Source organism: Gouania willdenowi, chromosome 21, assembly GCF_900634775.1.
Source record: "Gouania willdenowi chromosome 21, fGouWil2.1, whole genome shotgun sequence".
Classification (NCBI taxonomy): Eukaryota; Metazoa; Chordata; class Actinopteri; order Blenniiformes; family Gobiesocidae; genus Gouania; species Gouania willdenowi.
In genome coordinates this window covers 29345602-29368384 of record NC_041064.1, presented here as the reverse complement: position 1 = coordinate 29368384, position 22783 = coordinate 29345602, and the positions used below count along the sequence as shown (strand labels likewise).

General features: G+C 39.6%; 1 protein-coding gene across 1 annotated transcript in view; it reads left to right on the top strand.

The window, feature by feature from the left end:
- Positions 1-1619: 1619 nt before the first annotated feature.
- Positions 1620-22783, top strand: part of wdr75 (WD repeat domain 75) — a 31667-nt gene continuing 10503 nt past the window's right edge. The window contains exons 1-14 of the mRNA XM_028435896.1: positions 1620-1747; positions 1993-2122; positions 4915-4980; positions 7485-7584; positions 9262-9386; positions 9623-9693; positions 10006-10122; positions 10544-10632; positions 13386-13544; positions 13713-13772; positions 15100-15215; positions 15295-15467; positions 15563-15717; positions 20183-20363. Coding sequence (XP_028291697.1) covers positions 1662-1747; positions 1993-2122; positions 4915-4980; positions 7485-7584; positions 9262-9386; positions 9623-9693; positions 10006-10122; positions 10544-10632; positions 13386-13544; positions 13713-13772; positions 15100-15215; positions 15295-15467; positions 15563-15717; positions 20183-20363 — 1628 coding nt within the window. The 5' untranslated portion in view covers positions 1620-1661. The remainder of the gene's footprint in view (positions 1748-1992; positions 2123-4914; positions 4981-7484; positions 7585-9261; positions 9387-9622; positions 9694-10005; positions 10123-10543; positions 10633-13385; positions 13545-13712; positions 13773-15099; positions 15216-15294; positions 15468-15562; positions 15718-20182; positions 20364-22783) is intronic.

Sequence of the window (22783 nt, the reverse complement as noted above, 5' to 3'; positions counted from 1 at the left end):
TTTTGTAGCGCTCGCTACAAGCCGTCTCAGGACAAGTGTACAGGAAATCTAAAATAGACACTTGTCAACCACTTATTAAACACAATTAGGTGATTAGAAACTGGTAGGCCTACCTCTGTTGACAATGAAATGCTGTGAACATTCCTTCCAAGGTTGGGCGATATGGACCAAAACTCATATCTCAATATATTTTCTCAAAATGGTGATATACAATATAAATCTTGATAATTTTATTTCAAATAAAGTTCGGCCAGAAAGACAATTCTGGGTAAAATTTGCCAGTGCAAAATGCCACACAGGCACATTTATTAACAAACAGCTGATCAATATGTGCCACTTTTGGCTTTTTCATCTGTAAGGGACAGCACGTGTGAGTGAGTTCTGTAGTGTGGCTTGTTATGGGGAAGATCTGGGTTAGAACGCATTCAGCAATCCATCTAACTGAGCTTTACATGCTTTTCTGAGAAGTAAAAGCAGCGACTCTTAAAATGAGTATTTTGATACACAATAAGCTATAATATATATATATATATTGATATATGCAATATTGTAGTTTTCTATGTCACCAAAATAAAAAACTCAATACATCTTGAATGTCGTTGTATCCCCAAGCTCGAATTCCTACATGATGAAACAGCCTAAATAAAAACATAAATTAGTATATGAAGCACATGTGTTTATTTAATATACTTACAGTTTATATACAAGTCAACACGTTGCATATTTACTGTTAATTTCACATTGCTTGTCTGTAAGTTAGACATTTACATTTTATTTTATTGCATATTTTCTTTTAATTTCTCATGCTCACTCATGTAGTTCTCTGGTATTCACTAATGACTTATTAGACACATTTGTTGCTGATTTTACATTCTTTAACACTTTATAAAGCAGTGTATATTTGTGGTGCTTGTGATTGGCTGATTTTTCATGATGACTTACGTGGTTTCTTCCCCTGTGGTAGACGTTAAAATCTCAGTTATTAATCTAACAGAAAGTGTTACTGTGTCACATCCTGCTGCTCTTTAGGAAGATAAACTCTCTGTTCCATTTTTCAATATTTACTTCTGCCATAATGAGAAAACATTTACCTATTTGCTGACTATTGAAGTAATAACTTAAAAGTTGTATGGAATTAAACAAATAATAATAATTCAATTTCAAATTCCATTCATTGTTTTGAATTTATAGATTAAGCCTTAGGGAACCAATATTGGAGACACAGTAAGAGGTTTAGGAGAGCCCTCTGTTCTACAAATGAAAAAGCTTATGAAATTATGGAGAGGGTAGTTATGATATGAAGAGTGGGTACACATGATTTGACAAAAATGCAAAGGGAATACATGGGACAAAAAGATTAGGAACCACTGATCTACAGCATTTATGTTAATACATATCATGTATATTAGCCATGTAGGCTACAAATGAAAAATGTATGTACACACAAACAGAAAAGCTTTTGTGTTTGTATTAAATTACTCAAAATAAAAAAAATAAATACGTAAATGTAATGTCTTGTTTTTTCCAATATTTTGGTTAAAGCCTTTGGTTAAATACCATCTTTGTCCAGTAGGTCGCAATAGAGCACAAGAAGAAAAAAACTACTGAGAGGAAATGACGTCACCAGTAAGCGACGTCCATGCCGTGTCTCTACTGAAAACATGGTGGAACACGCTGATATCCGCGTGGTTCATCGCGGTGGCAGTAAAATAAACTTTAGGGCTCCTGTTATAAGCGATGACTCCAGGTGAGTGAGTGGCTTCAGTCCGATTAAAATTAGAGAAACTTTGGCAGCTTGTTGAGCATTATTTTACCCGCTGTCGCTTGCTGTGGCGTTAGCATCATTAGCAACATGCTTAATAATGTTGTGGTTTTAGCTCCTGTTTACGCTGATGCTATCGGTTCCTGCCGGACATGTGTTCTGTATGCCCAGGCTGTGTTGTCCACTTACAGCTTGTTATTTTTATGAAATAACAATGTTTACTTCTGCAGGTTACTGCTGTGTGCCTCAGGGGAGTGTGTGAAGGTGTACAGCACTTCCACTGAGGAGTGTGTCCATCACCTGCGAGCTCACACTGATGTGGTGACAGGAGTTGTGCTCAGACCCTCCAACCACCTGCAGGTACACACGCACACACACACACAACACACACGGCACTAGGGTGGCGAATTTTAAAAATATTTGATACATTTAAATGCATATGCATTTTATTTTATTTTTTTTCCAAATTCTATTTTCCACATCATTTTTTTAAATTTCATTTTTTTTTAAGAAATAATCTTTTTTGTCAGAAAACATTAGTTTTTTACTCCTGTGAGGAAACAAAATCAATACTTATAAATAAAAAACCCATAATTAAACAAATGTTTGTCAAAAATAAAGTAAGATATAATTAAAAGGTAGATATAAGTTGTACTGTCAGGATTGCATTGTCACTCAATTCCTCCTCAGGGATCAATAGTTTTCTGAATCTGATCAGATTTATTGATTAAGTTTTGATCAACTTGATTTAAATTAACCTAATTTAAATGATCCTGATGACATAATTCCAGACCGTAATGATTAAACAAAAATAAATTTGCAAGACACATCATGTGTAAGAAGTGCTTTTTCAACCACTAGAGGCTAAAATATTTTACAGTATCAGAAGTTATCATTAATCTACGATGTTTCAGACACTATAATCCTAGCATCGATGGTTTCTTCCAGAACAACTTTATCCACAGATCTTCTGTAGCTCTGATGAGATGTTGTTTAAACACTGAGCAGGTGAAGCTGAGTAAAGCTGATCATGTTGTCATGGAGCGATGCAGTGCTTCATGAGAAATGGACAGAGCTTCACAGACGCATTGAAGTTAAGCAGGCACTGATCGGCTCTGATTTAGGAGGCAGTGATGGTTTGCGTAATTTTTTGCCAGTTTAGACGCTGTTTAGTGCGGTTGAGACTGTTTAAAGCGGCCAAGATGAGAGTGGGAATGACAATTCAGCATAAAAAAACTTCCTGTCCCTCACGGTGACGCCGTTTCAACCGATTCTGTCCATTTCCGCGTTCAACAGTAAATTCAATTTTCATTATTCGATTTCGTGATTCCATCAACGTGGATTTTTAGGGCCCTAGTTGGGGGTGAGTATTGGCAAGGGTGTTGCTATACAATACGTATCACGATACTTGGGTCACAATACGATACTATCGTGATATATCACGATTATACCCAGTTAATATCAAAATTAAACGTAGAGATGAAAAATCAAGTTGCTGTATATGTTCATTCAAAACTGTTTGCCTCAAAACATCCTATTTATTATTTATTATTATTGTTTTTGCACATTTTCACAGAAAAAAAGAAAATGTAGTGTTACACACTGACATCATAAAATAAAGTGCAACAAGTTTCTTTTCACTGAAACTGCTGTGTAGAAGTCTCAAAGTAACCATGACAACATAATGACGGCATTGTAACAACTGTAAGTGAGAACATTAACTCACTCAGTGCCATTGACGAGATATCTCGTCATTTCAAATCCAAACTCTCAGTGCCATTGACGAGATATCTCGTCATTTGCATTTTTTCACGGGGATTACTAGAAAACACCCTGGTGGAGGTCCCTCATCAATATCTAAGCTGTGGGTTGTTGTAGTGACCAACTGTGTCCTGAAGATGGCAGCAGTGCACCTTTAGATGAGATTAGTCACTGATGCTACCCAGCAAAGCAGGAAGAAGCAGGAAAAGAAGGGAGATTATGGCGCTACAGAGTGATATTGTGACGTATCCAGCTGCTCACAGCTCCACATACCAACACAGAACATGTGTGGACCTGAGTGGATTATTGATAATGTTGTGATCGTGAGACCCTGACCCAGATAGCAAAATAATAATAATTTTGCCATCAAAAGCCCGGTTGTGTTTTTTTGTTTTGTTCTATATAAGGAAACAATGTTTAAATGTTAGAATTGTCACTAAAGCAAAAAAAAAATAGCTTTAAAGTCACTGACAGGGTTTTTTTAGAAAAAGGCTTTTTTCTCAGCTTTTTGCTCTGAAACTGAAGATTTGTGTAAAACTTGCTCTATTCAACGGCTGATTACAAAAGAACGAGCCAGAAACAAATGTTTTTTTTTTATTTTTGGTGAAAGTAGAGGCTTCAATCTTTCAGATTTCATAGTAGAGAATATTCTGTGGGTCTTTAAAATCAGTCAAAATGCTCAAAAACGGCTGGCACTGAGTGGGGTAGAAAATCTGAAAATGGCTGGCACTGAATGAGTTAAGGATAAAACAAACTAATTTACTGACAATGCACAAAAATAAGAAAAAATTCTAGTGTGTGAGTTTAAACACTGATCTGACCAGATGAATAAAATGCCTGTGTATACATAAATATTGCAGGCATTACACACTGTCATACTGTCATCATAAAATCAAGTGCATCAAGTAACCATTGCAACACGTTGAAAGCATTGTAATCACTGAAATATTGGACAAATACACAAATTTAAAATTGGCACACAAAAAATCAAGATGTATCGTGAAATCCTTTTTTTTCACACCCCTAGCCCTCGTGTAGTTGTTAGCGCTATCCGACACTCGCTGTAGCGCGTACAAGCCTGTGTCCTGTAACCATCTCTGATTGACCAGCAGCCCAGGTAGGCGGTTCTCTGCAATTCTGATTGGTGAACATATACAATATATCACTCAAATGATGGAGACGGAAGAAAAAACCTCCAGCATCTGAAGTTACGTTATCGCAGTAGTGAAAACCTTAATATCGTTGCGATTAAGGTTAATCGTTCAGCCTTAATTTATGGTCAACCTAACACACACACACACACACACACACACTAATTTAGTGGAGGTGTGTCAAACGTGTATTTTCTCATGTATGCATGTTTGTAAACAGAGACTTGTGCTGTGTTGCAGGTCTACTCTTGCTCTATGGATGGCACTATCAGACTGTGGGACTTCACGGACGCCATTCTCATTAAAGTAAGGATTTCTTTCTAAGAGTGTTCTGATCCAATATTGATATCAGATATCGGTTCGATGTCAACAAAAAATTAGTATTGTTTTATATCAGCCTGAATTTCAAATCCGATAAAAGTACATAATTTGTTTTTATTAGATTTATTGAGGTTATTTTCGGGGTCTTCTAATTTGTTTTTTTATTTTTATTTTATTCAATTGTAGAATATTCTTAATTTTAATGTTAAAATGTATGGAACCCATTGGTTAATAATAAATGGGTCAGTTTTTTTCTCATACCTACTGTTGCTGACTCAGGTTGATCGAGTAATATCACTTGATCAACCTTTTTTTAACGTTCAACACTACGCAATCGCATCTGAAGTGAAAAAGTCTTATCCACACAAGATCATATTTTTCTCTGATCTCTGCTGTTTCATGACTCTCTCTCACATTATTTTTTAATGTTTGTAAATAATTGTGTTTAGAGGTTTTTCTTTAGATCCAGCATGCTTTGGTCACATTCAGTGATCATTTTTATCACCGTATTGAGGGATTTTTTCGTAGGTACTAGGGATGGGCAATAGGGACTAAAAAAAATTATCCCGATATTTTCTGGTATTTATCACGATAACGATAAACATCATGATAAATAAAAAACTATAAATGAATAAAACAATTCCTGACTTAAAGTGTAAACAGGTCAATTAGAAACACAAATACATTTGAATACATCAACACATTAAAAATCAGTGCATGCGGATTGTACGAAATTAATTTATTTCCTCACTTAAAATGAAATTATTTTCTTAAAAAAAAATAAAAAAAAAAAGTACATGAAAAGCACAAATAACTCCATCAGTGTTTTTATTGTTACTGAATCTTGTTTCATTTATCTTATGAGTTACATAAAGTTATGGTTAACAAATAACTCTCTGATTTCCTATAATTAAACCAGATCAAGCTGATGGTAAATGGACTTGATTTATATCGTGCTTTATCCCCACACTGAAGCAGTCCCAAAGCACTTTACATATCAGCTCATTCACCCAATCACTCTCACATTCACACACCAATGGGACAGGACTGCCATGCAAGGCGCTAGTCGACCACTGGGAGCAACTTAGGGTTCAGTGTTTTGCCCAAGGACGCTTCGACACAGTCAGGTACTGGGATCGAACCCCCAACCTCTCGATCAGAAGACGACCCTCTACCACCTGAGCCACTGTCGCCCTAAGCTGGTGATTTAATTTAAAGTTTGGACGGATGAATAGTGACATTGATATTATGCTAACAATTTTTTCACACAATGTGTGACATGTTTAGTTGTTATTCTTCTATAAAAGAGTTAAATCTGACCATAAACAAATCGGTGGCTCTCTGTGGTTTTATGACAGTGAGACGTGTTTATTTTATTTGGTCTATTCCTTATTTGGAGTGGTTAGTGTTAGCTCTTAGACCAGTCTGTGTGTCGGTGTGTTAGCTTAGCATAGTTAGTTTTAGTTGAGTTTCCAGTTCATAATCGTTGCTACAGGTTCATCTCTGTCTCCGTGTTTGTGGAACTTTGGGTGGATCTGATGGAGGAACTTGGATTGGTTCACTTTGTTGGATGGTTGTTTGGTCCTAACCAAGTAGTGGTCCATGATGTATCATAGCTCGGCAGCTTCAGGTAGCCGTGACAAGCACCACCGTCTGTGGGTGTGAGAGCTGGGGGCGGGAGGCGTGGTGCACACCGTGGCTGCTTCGCTGCGTTCCGCTCCAGAGAATAATACGTTGACAACAAGCGGGCAGTTTTGGCCTGTGGAACAAGATTTCATAGGCATTCTTGGCTAAATTGAGCAACAAATGGCCAGTGGCCCTTGCTAATTTCCGACATGGGAATTTATCGTTTATATCGTGGGATGAAATATTCTTACCGGTGAGAATATTTTTGACGATTAATCACAAACGATAAAATATCGCACATTCCTAGTAGGTACTAATGCTTAACAGATAGTCATTGCTGCTCACGAGTGTATTAAGATTGTCAGTGTTTGTTGTGCAGTAGAGCCTCAAAAGCTGGCCTGAAACGGCCCAAATCAAAATGAAGCCGATTTTTACAAGCCTGAACTTGTTACAACTCGATGCGATTGAAATCCACACACACACACACACACACACACACACACACACACACACACACACACACACACACACACACACACGCACACACACACACAGCTCAAGAACCAGTCGTTTTTAAGCATAATTTATTAATTTTTTCTAGAGCGCAGCCTCTTTAACATTCATTTGTGCATCTTTCTCACACTAATCAAAATGCGTCACCTCACCGTTCACTTACAGCGCAGCACTCAAGCCCATGTAAGATATAGAAATGAAGACTGAACCTGACCCGGCCCATCTGGTTGGTCAAAGATCTTAAGCTAATATGAAGATCCATGCAGATCCCATTGTGTAACCAGCCAGTGAAAGGAAAAGTTTGTGTTGGCATTTTTCCTGAAATGTGTTACTGCTGTGATGTCTTTCAGACTTACGTCATTGGACAGCCCATCTACTCGATTTATGCCTCTGCACAGCATAATGGAGTGCTTTTCATCACGATCCCCATGCTCAATGACAAAACATCAGGTGAGTTTAACATCAGACAGTTTGCAGCTGACAACATGTCCCCGCCATTGTATTTTGTTAATAGAGATTCTAAACATTTGTACTTCTTTAAAAAAGAGATGCTCAATCACGTAGTAGAATTTCCCCAACATGGAGATGTACTGTATCTACAGTCCTTATACAGTGTCCTTATCCTCTGATTCAAAGGAGAGTAAAATGTAAGAACATAAAAACACATTACTTTGAGGTAGGGCTGGGCAAAACATTTATTTAATCAATTTTTGATTTTGCAAATTCGAGTTTATAAAAAAAAAAAAAGAAATGTAAAAAAAAAAAATGTTTTTTTCCAACCACAGTTTTTTTTAACTTTTTCGCGTTCCGTCCTTGTGGGTTACCATAGCGTGATATGAGGTAGCCCCCTATTTGGTTACTTTGAGTAGGGTATATGTGTGCCACAGTGATGCTAAGGGAAGAGTTTATTATTTTTTTTAATTGTATTTTTGTATGTTATAAAATATGTAGTTATCTGATTTCTTAATCAGAAAATTTAAGCTACTTGTGAAGTTGCTGTTGCACTTTTGCTTAAACCTGGGTTAAAGCTTGAAATTGTTGAATGATAGATCCTCATTTACTTTTTATTTTTGGGATTGTTTTATGCATTTTAACTCTAGAGGACAATAAAAATAAAAAAATTAAAAAGTCTTGAGGACAATCACAGCAATAAAGTTACACTTTTGACAATATATCTGATGTCTGCAGCAATTTTTAAGTGTATTGAAAAAAAAAAAAAAAAATCGAATCGAAACTAGAATTTTTCTTTAAAAAAAATGAGATCTTTTTTTTAGGCAAAATCGCCCAGCCCTACTTTGAGGGGATTTTAAGATGTTTGCATGTATGATTCAAAGTTGTATCCTGTGTTTGTTTGGTTAGTGATGGTCACCACAGTGAGTTTAATATTAGCCAGCTGGATGGACTCATGGGTGACAGTGAATTTTAGTCTGGAACCTGGGTTCCCAAAGTGAGGTAGGGCATATTGTCATAGGGGGTATGTGAATAGAAACTAAAAATAACTTGACAGCATTGGAAACTAGAATATAATGGAGCAACAAGAGCCTTCATGCATCGTCACTAATTATAAATTGGCCTCTGTAAGACCACCCTCTAGTGGTGAGTAAATTCTTTACAAATGATATATAATATACAGTTTATTATACATAGTAAACTAAATAAGCACCGCAAGTACCATAGTGCATTTAAAATATCAAGCAATCCATAAATTATCCTTTTACAGTATTTTGTGTTCTCTAACTTACAATTTAAATAAATGTTTATTGGAAATGTATGCATTAATTATGGATTACTGTCTAAATGATGATGCATCGATCATTTCTCCCACCCCATTCTCCACTTAAGTCACTAAAACATTTTAAATATGTTTTTGTCACTTCAACCCTATTTTTGACACAGTGTTTAATATTGTAAGCAGCTGCAGAACAATGAAAGGGTTAAGCATAGAGTTAGTCTGCGATCACTGAACTACCTGAGTTTAGCATATGTTTGCTCACCGGAGCTGACTTTAACGTCTCAGCACAAAATCTGTAGATATTTCAGAATTTGAAAGTACAGTAAATGTAGCAGTTATTTTGTTATGATGCTAAGGTCATTTGAAACTGTGTCTGTGCGTGTTTGTGTGCTCAGAGATGTTCCATTTGGTCGCTGTACATCTACAACAAAGCACAGAGCAGCTGGTGGAGGCTCGGGAACTTTCAGTTGTAATCAGTCACGTCAGCTCCAACCCAGCAGCCATCGCCTTTGGGCGAGCGGTACGCACTACGCACACCTGTACCATCCTCAGCTTGGTTTCACAACGGTTTTTAATACCGAAGAAGCGTGAAGATCTACTGGGATACATTGAAATAATGTCAATACATTGAAAACATAATTTTCTGTTGGTAAACCTGCAAAGGAAAATCATAGAGCCTCACTTTACCTCATTTACCTTATTCTTTGAATGCCAGGTTCCTCTTGTTTATGTTGCTGTTTGTTGTTCTTTTTACAGGGAGAATATCTGGCCTCCACTAAAGGCTTACAATTGGAAGTCTTCTTTTTGAAAAAGCAGAAGTCAAATAGGTGAGACAGAGCAGGACACATTGACTTTACCTTCTCTGGACATCTCTGCATTACTTTTACCAATAAAAGTTGTTTTTGGTTTCCTGTTAAAATGTGTGAAATATATAATAATATTTTTAAGAGTCTGTTGAAAGGAAGTTTAGGCTGTTTAAATATCGATTGTATATTTGAAACTTTTATAAAAACAAGAAAATCTGAGGCAGCATCAATTGACATATGTAAAAAAAAAAATGTTGCTATTGTTTTAAAAATGAAAAAAAAAATTGTAAAAAGACAGATAGCCCCACCATCTGCTTCCTTATGGTTCCTTAGGTTTTCACTTAAAGAAGAGAATAAGAAAGGACGTAAGAACACATTCTCCTGTGTAACCTGTCATCCAACCGATGACTGCATTGCTACTGGACATGAAGATGGTCAGATTCGCCTGTGGTAAGAAGTCTTTAATCAACAAGTTATTTTTATCAGAGCAGTTTTCACCGCTATGTAACCGCGACGCAGCTGATAGGAAGACTTTTCTGTTGATACCACGTTTGGCCAGACCAAAGCACTTTTAAAATCGTTTTTCACATATAAATATTGCACTTATCCATGGTTGAATCACACATATATAAATATATTGTGCGATTACACTTAAGTTAGTGGGATCTTCTGAGTCCTTGCTGCAACAGATACTCAGTAAAATGGGAGGCGGTGGGGATTGCCGGACAGCAGATGCGCATCCAGTGGAAATCCAGGGTCAGGGACTGCTGCTGCAGAGGTCTCATCTTTGAGATTACCTGTGGTCACAGTGTGGATTTTTGTAAGTGGACATTTTTTTGATTTTTATTCAAACTGCTTTTCATCGACTCAGGAGAAACTTCAGCCACAAGAAGGAATACACATACTCTACTCTGCACTGGCATCACACCACGGTTGGCTCACTGTGCTTCACTCCAGAAGGTAAATGTGTCATTTGATAAACTGCATCAGCCAGAACATTAGGACCACAGCAAGGTTAAATTAATACCTTAAACAGTCAATGGGATTTATTGGTAGAAAACTGAGTAGGGATCGACCAATACGGATTTTTTAGGACTGATGCCGATACCAATTTTTTTCCATTACCCTGAGCCGATGACCGATACGGACTGCCGAATTTCCTGAGCCGATATTTGGAGCCAATACTACTTTTGCTCCCTCAATTTACATCAGAAAAATTACACAATGATAACAAATAATACGAGTCTCAATTTTTAAAAAAAATTGATGATTTATTGTAATTAACAAAGGTGAGGTAAAACGACAAGTAAAAAATATTTAACAAATATTAAATAATGCGAATCGGTGAATGCAGCAGCCCGCATCAACTGATGTCAATACCCCGGAAAACCGCAAAAATCGGCCGATGTATCGGTTTGTCACTAAAACTGAGCATGCTGTCATAGTTGACGTGTATTAGATTAGATTTAATTTGTGTCAACTGCCTTGCTCTCACAGAAGAAAAAATGAAGTCACGGTACATATACGGTAGGGAAACGCAGCAGCTGGTTTTGATCTTTACTTGGCAACCAAATTTCTTGATTTCAATCCAATTTCCGGCCTGGGATGATAACCCAGCCCTGTTCCCCTCCCACCCATCAATACCTCCATAAGACTATGCTTCAACAGACAACAATACTACCTGCACTAATTGTATATATTAAAATTTTTATATTAATTTTTCCTATTTATTATTATTATTATTATTATACTGTAAAAGTCTAAAACTGTCATCCCCCTGATTCATGATAAGCATGTCCAAATCTATCTGAAATAAGATGAAAAAACCATGGATAATGTGGCGATTGTGAGATAAAGCCATAAAAAACGGCGCAAGCACTGACACTCTGTATGTCCGAGAGGAAGAGGAAGTTGCGTGTGTGCAGACTGACGGGAGAGAAAGTTGGAGGGACGCCAAAATACAGTAAGAAATCAATTCAACTCTGACCCAGATAGATAAACAATAAATAACAAAAGCCCGGTCTGTGTTTTTTTTGTGTCTTCTATAAGGAAACGATGTTCAGATGTTAGAGTTGTCACTAAAGCAAAAAAAAAAAAATAGCTTTAAAGTCACTGAGAGGGTTTTTTTTTTTTTTTTTTTTTTTTTTTTACAAAAAGGCTTTTTTCTTAGCTTTTTGCTCTGAAACTGAAGATTTGTGTAAAACTTGCTCTATTCAACGGCTGATTACAAAAGAATGAAACGAGCCAGAAACAAATGTTTTTTTTTTTTTGAAAAATAGAAAATATTATGTGGGTCGGGGGTATAAAATGGCTGGCACTAGGGATGTGACGATTCACTCAACTCCCGATACGATTCGATTCACGATATTGGGTTCACGATACGATTCTCTCATGATTTATTTTACAAAATGAGACTAGACAAATGATGATTGAAAAATATTCCTTTATTTTTTGGGGGGGGAAAAAATACTGTACTATTTTCCTTTTATTTTTCATTGTCAAAAGAATCCCTTGATAAACTGTTCAAAATAATGCAATTTAACTAAAAATAAATCTTGAATTAAATAAATAAAGGAATAATACAAATGAAGAAGAAGCTTATTAATTTAAATTCTGGTTCTATAATAAACAATGCAAAACTGCAAAATAGTTGTTTTTCTTTTTAAAAAAGCAACTGAAAATGTATTTTGTGCCTTAACAATTGGACTTAAAAAAAAAAAAAAAAACGTCATTGCCCTGTATTTACGTCAGATACTTGTTTGAACCAGCAGAGGGCGCTGGTAACCTCGTGGTCGGTTGCCATGCAGCTAATCTAGCAGTGAAGAAGAGATGCTATGCTAGCAGACAGAGCTAATAAAATAACGTGACTTTTACAGATATTCATGTAATATTACAGATATTATTTCGGTGCTAAAGGGGTCATGAATCATTTATTAACATATTTAAGAGTAGAAGGCGGCCAGAAAGAAAGCATTAGCAGACTCCGCCCGCCGCCTACACTTCTGGATAGCGCCCTCTGCTGGTTAAAAAAAGTACTGCGATTCAATTTTCAGAAGATCGATATCAATCGTGATACCTATGAATCGATTTTTAACTGCCTTACGATTAATCATTACATCCCTAGCTGGCACTGAATGAGTTAATGTAATAATGTCGACAGAGTCATCTCGACGTCCAAAAAATATGTCATGAAAAAAGACTGAAGCGGGACATGAACCCGCAACCCTTTGCTTCCTTGAGTGGTGTCTTAATTCACTGCGCCACAACAAAAATAATTGTTTAATCACTCTGAGCAAATGAAGCTGATTAAAGCTGATCATGTTTTCAGGGAGAGCCCCAGTGCAGAAACGGGCGGAGCTTCACAGACGCATAAAAATTATGCGTGAACTGTTTTTTTGGAGTGACTGATGAGTTGCATAGTTTTTTGGCAGTTTAGACTATGTTTCAGGACGGGAGGGGGGCGGGTGGTGCACGGAATATGGAAAAATGTCCTCATAACAAACATCTTTGCTTCACGGTGACGGCGTTTCATTCACATTCTGTACATTTCCGTGTTCAACAGTGGATTCTGTTTTCATTGTTTGATTTTGTCTGCGATTTCATTAAGGTGGAAATTATAGGGCCCTAAATATGCTGACACTGGAAAAGTTACCAAGTTAATTTTCATTAATCGTTCTATTTATCGTCTGTCTGTGCTGTGTTTGCATTTGCAGGCACTAACCTGCTGAGTGGAGGTGTGGAGTCAGTGCTCGTACAGTGGCGTTACAACCAAGACACACAGCGGGACTTCCTGCCTCGACTGGGTGCTGCTATCACTCACGTGACTGTGTCACCTGATGGCACGCTGTTCACTACGACTCACAGCGACAACAGTAAGAGCTGCTACACACTGACAGCACAGGCTCTGTTAATATGTTTATACTGCAGTCGTAGTAGAGCTGCTGACATGTTTGTTTTTCCCCAAAATGGTTTTGTCTGTTATACTGGAAGTATGTGCAAATGTGTGTGCTTGCGTAATCGCTTTGTGTGTCCTCCGACAGAGATTACAATTATCCGAAGCGGTGCTAAAGTGTCAGCAGTAATTCAGGGCCTGGTCAAAGGTGAGTGCAGATTATAGCAGCAGAGCAGCATTTTTTATTGCTCATAAAAAGGCTGTATTGGCACATAAATGATAAACCTGTTCCTATAAAATACTCTCTACTGTCTGGAAAAGGTCTGATCCTGTGTATTAAAGTTCAGTTTCTGGTCCTTGCAAACATAGCTGTGTGTTCGGTTTAGGGTTGGGGACATTGTGTGCTGCCTGGCAAGCCTTTTCGGAGGGCTTAAATAAAAGAGCCGAACAGTGTGTCTATACAGTATACTGTATTAGAGCTGGGAGATGATAACACAAATCTAAATCATGATTATTGAACCCTCAACCACGATTTTTTTGATTTTTTTGAATGCACAATTATTCCACTCTCAACTTAAGTTTATTCTGTAATTGTTTATTTAAGAAAGCACGCGGGTTGGCGTTTATTGGCAAGTAAAGCAATGAAGTTGTTGCACCTCAATGAGCTCCCCCTTTTTTATTATTTAAATGACAATAATAAATAAAATAAATAAAATCAATGTCTGATAAGCAAAGGAGATGTCAGCTGCTAAAAATGAAATAAACCAACTTACTGGTTTTAAACACCCTGAAACTGAGAGGGTTGTAAAAGCTCTTAAGATTAGATTATTTTGATTGCCTAGCTGTAATAAAGATATATTTGTGCTGTCAAACAATCAAAATTTATAATCACACTTAATCACATGATTTTACTGAGATAATAGCGATTGTTTTTTTCCTGAAAGTCTGTGTATTGTATCATGGCAATATAAATGGAACGTATCAGCATCCCTGTTCTATTTAAAAGGCTGCTATCACACCTGAGCAGTGCCACAGGTTGATCACTTCCATGTTACGCCGTATTGATGCAGTAATTCATGAAAAAGAAGCCCAACCAAGTATTGAAAGCATAGAAATGAAATTATTTTTTAAAAGCCTGAGATTTCTGTTTAAAATATCCTGTTTTTATTGATCCTGTAATAATAAATGTTTCTGAGACACTGAATTTTGGGTTTTCACTATCTGTAAGCCATAATCAAAATGTTAAGAAAAAAATGCTTGAAATATTTCACTCTTCCATAAGTCTAAATCATATATGGGTTTCACTTTCTGAAATGAGTGACAAAAAAAATTCAACTATTTTTTTTTTTTTGGATGCACCTGTGCCCTCCTACCTGCCTAGGGACAATTTAATGAAAACGCACACAGCTATTAAGTCGCAGTTAACACAGACTTAATATAGTCGGTGTTAATAGTGCATTTGGGTGAAACAATATGAGACCTCTAGTTCTAGGAGATAATGCTGCATGTGTGTTGTGATGCTGATCCTGGTTTAGGTGAAAGCATCGAGACGGACCTGCTGATAGACCCTCGCAGCAAAGCTCTGGTGATGAATGGGAAACCAGGACACCTGCAGTTTTACTCCCTCCAACGAGACAAGCTGATGTACAATGTAAGCTTTCTAAAGCTTCTTGTATGTGTGGAGTTGGTTACATCCTCCAAGCTGTCTGACTCATATTGTCTTCTTTTAGTTGGATATTGTGCAGCAGGAGTACATCTATCAGTCTGATCTGCAGCAATTTGAAGTGGTCAAAGCAGCTTTTAATTCTTCTGGTAACTGGCTTGCGACAGTAGAAAGAGAACAGAAAGATGCTGAGCTGGAGCTCAACCTGAAACTCTGGGCTTTTGACGATCAAACACAAAGGTACGTTTCAGTTGTTCCTTGTTTTTCTGTCTCATGTTGGTACTGAAGAAACATCAGAACCATTTACTACTAAACCAATCACAAATCCCTTACAGTTTTGTCCTGAATACAACCATTTCGGCGCCCCACGAGAACAGGATTACAGCTCTGTGCTTTAGCCCGGCCACTGACAGCCAGACCACCACCGTGCTGGTCTCCAGCAGCAAGGACGGACACTTCAAAGCCTGGCAGCTGGCCGCCCACACTGAGGGTGAGGAGTAGTGCTGCCAACACTATATTAATAGGTGGAACTATAACATGTTATATACATTTCTTGGTAGAGCTCAGTGTTAAATCTTGACCTATAACTACCCAGAAGTTTGTTAAATTAAAGTTGATTCAGGCTATTCTAAAAATGTAATTCAAATGATATTTCATCTACTGCAAAAATATGTTTTAACAAAGACTGGTTCTCAAATTGATGTGTTTGTTTGTTAAATTATTATAAAGTTAAAGGAGCATGGGGCAGGACCTAGAAATCAGATTCCATAGTGACACAACGGTCGTTAGTGTAGCTGCTGGTGCTGTAACACGTGAACTCAAACAGCAACACAGCTGATACTGTGACTAGAGGATGGATACCTGACCGAAGCTCAATGGTACCCAGTGGATCAGGTTCGGACAGATCTTTAGAACTGGTGGTCGGGTTCGGTCACATAATGTACTTGCGTTGCAGCTTTTTTTCCCATTTCTGCAGCAGCAGCTAAAGTGAGAGCAACTTTAGCGCTGCAGGCAGAACCATCGAGCAGAGGAGAACAGCTATGAACCATCCACTGTTAATACAATCCTTTGTCTGCACAAGAACATGGATTATCCTTAGTTTTGAAACTTGGATTATGTAAATAGATCCACTGGGTCTCTTGTGCACACTGCACGCCTGTTTGTGTTTGACGTATAGTTGCACGATACCTACGGTACCCCACAGTGCCAAAGTGTAACGGTTCCTACTAGTACTAAATTCTACACGACGGTACTACCGCGGATTAAGATATCACCGGTGCCAGTTTCCGCTACATAGCGGCTGCCTCTACTCTCCTCCCGGCTTCTCACCACACAGTCTAAGCTCACTGCACGCTATTCACTTGAAAACAAACCAACATGGCAACCGAACTACACAGCTGCTGAATGATTGACTGTTTGCCTGTTACTGATGACGTCCAGAGATATGATAGGCTGTTTCCACATGCTTGGTCCGCCCATCTGTAACTGATTGGCTGTTGGTGTGTTTCTGCCGGCAAGTACTCCTTGAAGACAGCTCCGCTTCGACAGAAACTCGCTTCAAAACAAACATCAAGCTAAAGTTCTGTCTCGCCTGGACGCAATTTTGGCTTGAAAAATCTAACTCCAAATGTCCCGTTTGGAACTATTTAGGCTTTAAACGAGGCAGAGATGGTAAAGCAATAGGAGATCTACTGTGCAGGCGCTGCCGCGAGCTATAGGAGCCAAAGGAGAGAACACTTTTTTGTTTTGTTTTTCCCCACGGACTTTTATTTTATTTTTTAATTTACAGACATATTTACAATGTACAAACAATATTTACAAATTATATACATACAAAGGAAGGGATCACATCCAATCTCAAAACACCAGTGATGTCACTGCATACAAATATAGTTTCCTCAGGGAATCAGTTCCTGTTTATTGTATTTTATCCTCTATGGTTTATTATGTTGGAGAAGCAAATAATTTTTTTTTTTTTTTTAAAAAAGACAATGGATTTGTTATCCTAAGTTGATTATTTATATTAGTTAAACATAAATTGATGTGAAAAGGAAACTGATTTTTTTTTTTTTTTTTTTTTTTCAACCATATAAATTCTAACTTCATTTATTAGTTTTTTTTATTGCTTATATGCTTTTGTTCATGTACTCTTATCATGCACCAAACAACACATTAAGTAATTAATAAGTATTTATAACTTACATTGCAGTTCATAAAAATAATAATAATAAAAAAAGGCTTCAGTATTGCAATATTACTTGGAACCGTGATACTTTGTCTGGTATAGTATCGTGGTTACTCATTTTGGAGTCGTGACAACTCAAGTTTGATGTTTGCTTAATACCCGTTCACTGATCTGATGTTGACATTAACAGTTATTTGTCAATAAAAGGGGGCTTACCAAGGCAAGGCAAGGCAAATTTATTTGTATAGCGCATTTCATACTCAAGGCAACTCAATGTGCTTTACATGATAGAACATTCAATTGTTTAAAATCAATAAGAACATTTAAAATCATCAGTAAAATCAATTAAAATCATCAGTAAAATCACCAACAAACACATGACATCAACATGATCAAAAATCTCTCAATCATACGCAGTAGAGAAAAAAAGTGCCTTTAACTTTGATTTAAAAATGTTCAGATGCGATGCTGACTTCAGCTCTGCTGGCAGTTTGTTCCACTTCTTTGCAGCATAACAACTAAAAGCAGCATCACCATGTTTACTGTGAGCTCTGGTCTCCACTATCTGACCTGTGTCCATAGATCTGAGAGACCTGCTGGGTTCATACCTGACTAACATGTCACTGATGTATTCTGGACCAAACCCATTCACAGATTTATACACCAGCAGCAGAACTTTAAAGTTTATTCTGAGGCTGACTGGGAGCCAGTATAAAGACTTTAAAACTGGAGTAATGTGTTCTGACCTCTTTGTTCTGGTTAAGACCCATACTGCAGCGTTCTGAACCAGCTGTAGCTGTTTGATGCTCTTTTGGTGGATTCCTGTCAGAAGACCATTACAATAGTCCAGTCTGCTTGAGATAAAAGCATGGACCAGTTTCTCCTGATCTTTCTGAGTCCTTAAACCTTTCACTCTGGAGATGTTCTTTAGGTGGTAGAAGGCTGTTTTTGTGATAGATTTGATCTGACTGCTGAATGTAAGATCTGAGTCAATCAGAACACCAAGGTTTTTGACTTGGTCTTTAGCTTTTAAAGATCGAGACTCAAGATAATTGCTGACAGCAGTCCTCTTTTCCTTGTTACCAAAGACAATCACCGCCATCTAGTCATGGTTTAGTTGAAGGAAGTTTTCACTCATCCAGCAGTTTACTTTTTCTAAACAGTCACACAACACCTCATCTGGGTTCAGTGATAGATATAGTTGTGTGTCATCTGCATAGCTCTGATAATCAACCTTACAGTTCTGTAAAATTTGTCCTAAAGGAAGCATATAAAGGCTAAACAGAAGGGGTCCAAGAACAGAGCCCTGAGGAACCCCACAGGACATTGGTAATCTGTCAGATTCAAAGTTTCCAATGCTTACAAAATAACTTCGCTCCTCCAAGTATGACTTAAACCACTGCATTACTTTTCTATTTAGTCCAACCCATGTTTGCAATCTGTGCAACAAAATTGTATGATCTACAGTGTCAAATGCAGCACTTAGATCCAACAGAATGAGAACAGATACTTTTCCTGAATCAGTGTTCAACCTTATGTCATTGATCACTTTGATAAGAGCAGTTTCAGTGCTGTGATGAGAACGAAACCCTGACTGAAATTGATCAAATATTTTGTTGAATGTTAATAATTGACGCAGTTGGTTGAAGACCACCTTCTCAATGATCTTGACCATGAATGGAAGGTTGCTGATTGGTCTATAGTTAGCCAGTATAGAGGCATCCAGTGTTCTCTTTTTTAACAGAGGTTTCACAGCAGGTACTCTCAGGGATTTTGGTATGGTGCCTGATTGGAATGAGCAGTGAATTATCTGACTTTACAACAGTTTTCAAGAAGTTTTAAAACAAACGTAAATTTGTTTTTTGTATGAGGAAAAAACGAGCTTTTAACTGTCTGGTTTGGGTTGGGCTCTGACAAAAATATGCATCTAATTCTCACTCCAAGTGTGATACGGTTATTTATTTACTCGCTGTTTATGTGACTGTTAACAGCAAGACCTCCGTGCATGCCTCCGCAGCACCAAACAGTAGGTTGGTCCACCGAGCTTGTCTTCTTTCAGTCTCCAAGCCGTCGTCTTCTTCCTCTTTATTTCTGGCAGAGTAAACGCCTCTCTAAGCCGTTGTGAATGCACATCAGCGTCATTTGTTGTCACGTTCAAAGGACGACGTGGAAAATTCCAGCTTGGATTTAGAAGTACAAATCATGCATCTCACAGCCTGTTCAAGACAAGGGGGAGAAATGTGTGTGGGCTCATTCTCTTTGGTTTTGAATGCTTCATCACCCATTAAATGGACTAAATGGTAAATGGACTTGATTTTATATAGCGCTTTATCACCACACTGAAGCAGTCTCAAAGCGCTTTACACATCAGCTCATTCACCCAATCACTCTCACATTCACACACACCAGTGGGACAGGACTGCCATGCAAGGTGCTAGTCGACCACTGGGAGCAACTTAGGGTTCAGTGTCTTGCCCAAGGACACTTCGACACATAGTCAGGTACTGGGATCGAACCCCCAACCTCTCGATCAGAAGACGACCCACTACCACCTGAGCCACGGTCGCCAACCTTAATTAGCATTAACATACTTCAAATTAATGCTTCTTTAAAAACCCATGTTGAATATGACAAAGCTCCACCATGAGTGGTTTCCAGTGCACTTTGGTGTGTTTGTGCCATGCTCGGCTTCTTTTTCTTCTGGCCCCATGAGCTTGTATTTTTCTATTGATCCTCTGCTGTCTGTGTTCCTTTCTCTCTCTCCTCTCAGATGAAGGTCCATGCTGGTCCTGTGATTTTGTCGGTGCCTACCACGGCCTGGTGCCCAGCTGTTGCTGTTTTTCAGCTGATGGCTCTCTGCTAGCCGTTAGCTTTCAGGAGGTGGTGACTGTGTGGAGCTCGGCTTCTTGGGAGCTGCTGACCACGCTGTCACAGCCACCTGGAGACATCAGGTGAGGACAGAAGCTTTTACTCTAAAGACATGAAACAAGGAATACACATCATTTAGGGTCAAAATCAATTGTTTACATTGCAAATACAGTAATTAATCATCAAAATAAACTAAGGATGAATGATTATGTACATTTGCGATAATAGTTCAAAATGTGATTTTCTAATCTCAAAATTTAAAGCTGCAATTTTACCAGTCATGTGACTTGCGAGCGAAGCGAAGCATGCAGGGAGAAAAGTTGAATCAAATAAAGAAACAAATAGTCATGAATAAAACAATTATCAGACAAATAGAAATAAATCATTTGATTAGCAGGAAATAAAAAAGTAGAAGAATGTCTCCGTTCATACTGCGACATCAGGGTCACAGAGCACATGAAACCTGTGGTTCCATATTACATTCACTTCCCTCATGCAACACTGAGTCAGCAGATTTTCCCAGGAAAAAAACTACTCCATCCATCCATCCATCTTCTTCCGCTTAGCCGTTTCCGGGTCGCGGGGGCAGCATCCTCAGTAGGGAGGCCCAGACTTCCCTCTCCCCGGCCACTTCCTCCAGCTCTTCCGAGGGGACCCCGAGACGTTCCCAGGCCAGCCGAGAGACATAGTCTCTCCAGCGTGTCCTGGGTTTCCCCGGGGCCTCCTTCCGGAGGGACGTGCCCTGAACGCCTCACTAGGGAGGCGTTCAGAGGGCATCCTAATTAGGTGCCCGAGCCCCCTCATCTGGCTCTTCTCGATGTGGAAGAGCAGCGACTCTACTTTGAGCACCTCCCAAATGACTGAGCTTCTCACCCTATCTCTAAGGGAGAGCCCAGCCACCCTACGGAGGAAACTCATTTTGGCCGCTTGTACCCGCGATCTTGTTCTTTCGGTCATGACCCAAAGCTCATGACCATAGGTGAGGGTTGGAACGTAGACCGACCTGTAAATCGAGAGCTTCGCTTTTTGGCTCAGCTCCCTTTTTACAATGACGGACCGGTGCAGACTCCGCATCACTGCAGACACCGCACCAATCCGCCTGTCGATCTCTCGCTCCATCCTTCCCTCACTCGTGAACAAGACCCCTAGGTACTTGAACTCCTCCACCTGGGGCAGAACCTCATCTTCAACCCGGAGAAGGCACTCCACCTTTTTCCGGGCGAAAACCATGGACTCGGATTTGGAGGTGCTGATTCTCATTCCGGTCGCTTCACACTCGGCTGCGAACCGATCCAGTGAGAGTTGAAGGTCACGGTATGTTGGAGCCAACAGGACCACATCATCTGCAAAAAGCAGTGATGCAATACTGAGGCCCCCGAACCGGACCCCTTCAACGCCCTGACTGCGCCTAGAAATTCTGTCCATAAAAGTTATGAACAGAATCGGTGACAAAGGGGAGCCCTGGCGGAGTCCAACCCTCACCGGAAACGATTTCGACTTACTGCCGGCAATGCGGACCAGACTCTGACTCCGGTCATACAGGGAGCGAACAGCTCCTATCAGGAGGGTCGATACCCCATACTCCCGGAGTACCCCCCACAGGAATCCCCGAGGAACACGGTCAAATGCCTTTTCCAGGTCCACAAAACACATGTGGACTGGTTGGGCAAATTCCCATGACCCCTCAAGGACCCTGCTGAGGGTGTAGAGCTGGTCCACAGTTCCACGGCCAGGACGAAAACCACATTGCTCCTCCTGAATCCGAGGTTCAACTATCCGGCGGAGTTTCCTCTCCAGTACCCCTGAATAGACCTTACCGGGGAGGCTGAGGAGTGTGATCCCTCTATAATTGGAACACACCCTCCGGTCCCCCTTCTTAAAAAAGGGACCACTACCCCGGTCTGCCAATCCAGAGGCACTGCCCCCGATGTCCACGCGATGTTGCAGAGTTGTGTCAGCCATGACAGCCCCACAACATCCAGGGCCTTGAGGAGATCCACCCCCGGAGCCCTGCCACCGAGGAGCTTCTGAACCACCTCGGCAACCTCAGCCCCAGAGATAGGAGAGCCCACTCTCGGGTCCCCGGGCCCTGCTTCCTGATTGGAAGGCGTGTCGGTGGGATTGAGGAGGTCTTCGAAGTATTCCCCCCACCGATCCACAACGTCTCGAGTCGAGGTCAGCAGCGCACCATCCGCACCATACATAGTGTTGACGGTGCACTGCTTCCCCCTCCTGAGACGCCGGATGGTGGTCCAGAATCTCTTCGAACCCGTCCGGAAGTCGTTCTCCATGGCCTCACCAAACTCCTCCCATATCCGGGCTTTTGCCTCGGCGACCGCCGTGGCTGCACTCCGCTTGGCCTGTCGGTACCTGTCTGCTGCCTCCGGAGTCCCACAGGCCAAAAAGGCCCGGTAGGACTCCTTCTTCAGCTTGACGGCATCCCTCACCCCCGATGTCCACCAACGGGTTCGGGTATTGCCGCCACGACAGGCACCGACTACCT